Below are 2,500 nucleotides of genomic sequence, written 5' to 3'. Positions count from 1 at the left end.
GAGCTCCCTGACCGAGGGCACCTGTTGCAGAAACTAGCCCAACGCTACTTTTTGAGCTCCTGTAAGAATCTGAGAAATAACGGGAAACTTTGAGAATGGGGTGTGGTAGTGACCTAAAACCATAAGGCTAATTGCGATCTTATTACCATAAATCTGTGAGGCTTCCCCCATTGCGCTGTGTTTTCACCTACAATGGTAAACAACAGTTGCTGCCCCTCCGGCAGGACAGGTGGGAGGGAATGGATGCAGGACAGGTGGGAGGGAATGGATGCGACTGGGGGAAAAGGGGGACACATTGTTGCTCCTAGAGGTTGCAAACGCCAGTCCCTTGCAGGATGTTAATAGAGAAACAGGCAGATAAAAACAAAAGGTACTGCAGGATATTAAAAAAGTAGGGAATGCAACAACCCACTGGATCCTCACAGTGTTACTGACCTTTTTCCCCCTCTTACAGTTCCTACTGCCATACTCCATCGTCGTCAGGCATGGCTAGCATCATCGCACGTGTGGGTAACAGCATGAGACAGAATGCAGCCTTGCCACCCTGGGCCCACGCCATGTTGAGGTCTCTGGGTCAGACTCTCGGTCCTTTAATGCTCAACATGGCAGAAAGAAACATGAAGTTATTCTCGGGGAGGGTGGTGCCAGCCCAGGGGGAAGAAACCTTTGAAAACTGGCTGACCCAGGTCAATGAGGTCCTGCCAGACTGGAATATGTCAGAAGAACAAAAGCTCAAACGGTTAATGCTCACCCTTAGGGGCCCTGCCCGGGAGGTCATGCGTGTGCTCCAGGCAGCCAACCCCAACCTAAATGTGGCAGATTTTTTGCGGGCAATGAAACTGGTGTTTGGGGAGTCTGAGAGCAGTGTGAATGCCCAAGGGAAATTTTTCAACACCCTGCAGGCGCAGGGGGAGAAAGTCTCCCTTTATGTGATCCGTTTAGAGGTGCAGCTCCAAAATGCTATCCAGGCAGGCATCTTGGCTGAGAAAGATGCCAATCAGACCCGCCTGCACCAGCTCCTCGTAGGGGCTGAGCTGAGTAAAGACCTGCGCTTCAGGCTTAAGCATTTTCTCCGAATGTATGCAAATGAGCCAGGGCGGCTTCCCAATTTCTTGGAGTTAATCCAGATGATAAGGGAGGATGAGGATTGGGATGACACTTTTATTAGATGGAAACGGCCCAAAAGATCTGAGCCAGTAATGGAGAGAGCAGCCAGCCCCGTGGCATTTGAGGGCCCCCAGCCAATAGAGATGAACAGTGCCGATTGCGGTTGCAACGTGATAGAGATAGATGATACCCTGGACGACTCAGATGAGGATGTGATCCTGGTGGAGTCTGGGGACCCTCCGCTCCCATCCTCCGGGGCCCCTTCCCTCAGAGGCAGATCTCAGGATCAAGTGCTGATCATTGATTCCCCCGGCGGTTATGGGGCACAGTCTCCTTCCACTAGCGGTGGTTCTGGGCCTAAGAATGATGGTTCTGGTAATACTCGTAGAACCAGGAAGCGAAAACACACAGTCCGCTGTTCCCACTGTGGCAAGGAGGGCCACCTCAAAGAAGCCTGTGAAGAGGAGAGCAACAGGGCCCAGGTTTTTGAGAATCTGATCATCACTCTGCAGGAACTGACACACACAGAGAGGTCAAAAGAGATCCTCAGAGAGTACAATGACCCGTCTAAGGCATAGTAAGGTGCTAGACCCAGCCCCAAATGAAACCTTAACTATTCAGTCTGATGCTGGGGCAATCGGGAAGGGGGGTGGGCTTCTAACTGCATGAGTTAATCTACAAAGCAGTTTTCTTTGGGGAAGGAAGAGAGGTCTTGCACATCAGCACAGTGGAAAAGGATGGCTGACCTCTGTCCTTGCTCCCTCCTCTGCCTGCTTAAGGGTCTGTTCTCTCTGTGTGTCTTTCTTAGACGACTTTATTCTGCCTATGGAGTATCTTAAACGTTTGAAAAATAAAGAAAAACACAAAAACTAAAGTCAAATTACCATTGTCAGCCCTTTGGTGAATGTCCTGCTAGATATTTCTCTGTACCTGTGCACTCACATAGATATATGTATCAATAAGAGTGATCAGAAATAAGTGCTGTTCTATACTGTGTATTTTTTCACCAAAATATATCTTGTGGACTTCTATGTCAATGAGAATATATATAACTGTCTAATGTCTCTGTATGATGTTACCTTTTGAAAGAAAAATGAAAAATAAAATGCATTATGAAAGCTGTATGTGGAGGTGCCATACAGTGAGATGTTTTTTGTTTTTGTTTTTTGTTTTTTTTTGGTGGTACTGGGGTTCCTGGAAGCCCTTCTACCTCTGGGCTACACTCCCAGACCTATTTTATATTTTATTTGGAAACAGGGTCTCTTAAGCCAGCGCGGCTGGCTTCAAACCTGCGCAATCCTCCTGTCTCTGCCTCCCAAGTGCGGGGATTACAAGCGTGTGCCACCATGCCCGGCTGAGATGGGATTTTTATCAATCATTAAAGGAAATGGAA

At 48.2% G+C, this 2,500-nt stretch overlaps 1 protein-coding gene across 1 annotated transcript; it reads left to right on the top strand.

Moving 5' to 3' along the window:
* Nucleotides 1–485: 485 nt before the first annotated feature.
* ZCCHC18 (zinc finger CCHC-type containing 18) lies at nt 486–1,685 on the top strand (the record flags this gene model as incomplete). The annotated part of the gene is made up of 1 exon (XM_080718971.1): nt 486–1,685. The coding sequence occupies one exon, from the start codon at nt 486–488 to the stop codon at nt 1,683–1,685; it is 1,200 nt and encodes a 399-aa protein (XP_080575097.1).
* Nucleotides 1,686–2,500: the final 815 nt, after the last annotated feature.

The sequence above is a fragment of the Muscardinus avellanarius genome (assembly GCF_963383645.1).
Source record: "Muscardinus avellanarius genome assembly, chromosome: X".
NCBI lineage: Eukaryota > Metazoa > Chordata > Mammalia > Rodentia > Gliridae > Muscardinus > Muscardinus avellanarius.
This window is presented reverse-complemented; position numbering and strand designations above follow the sequence as displayed.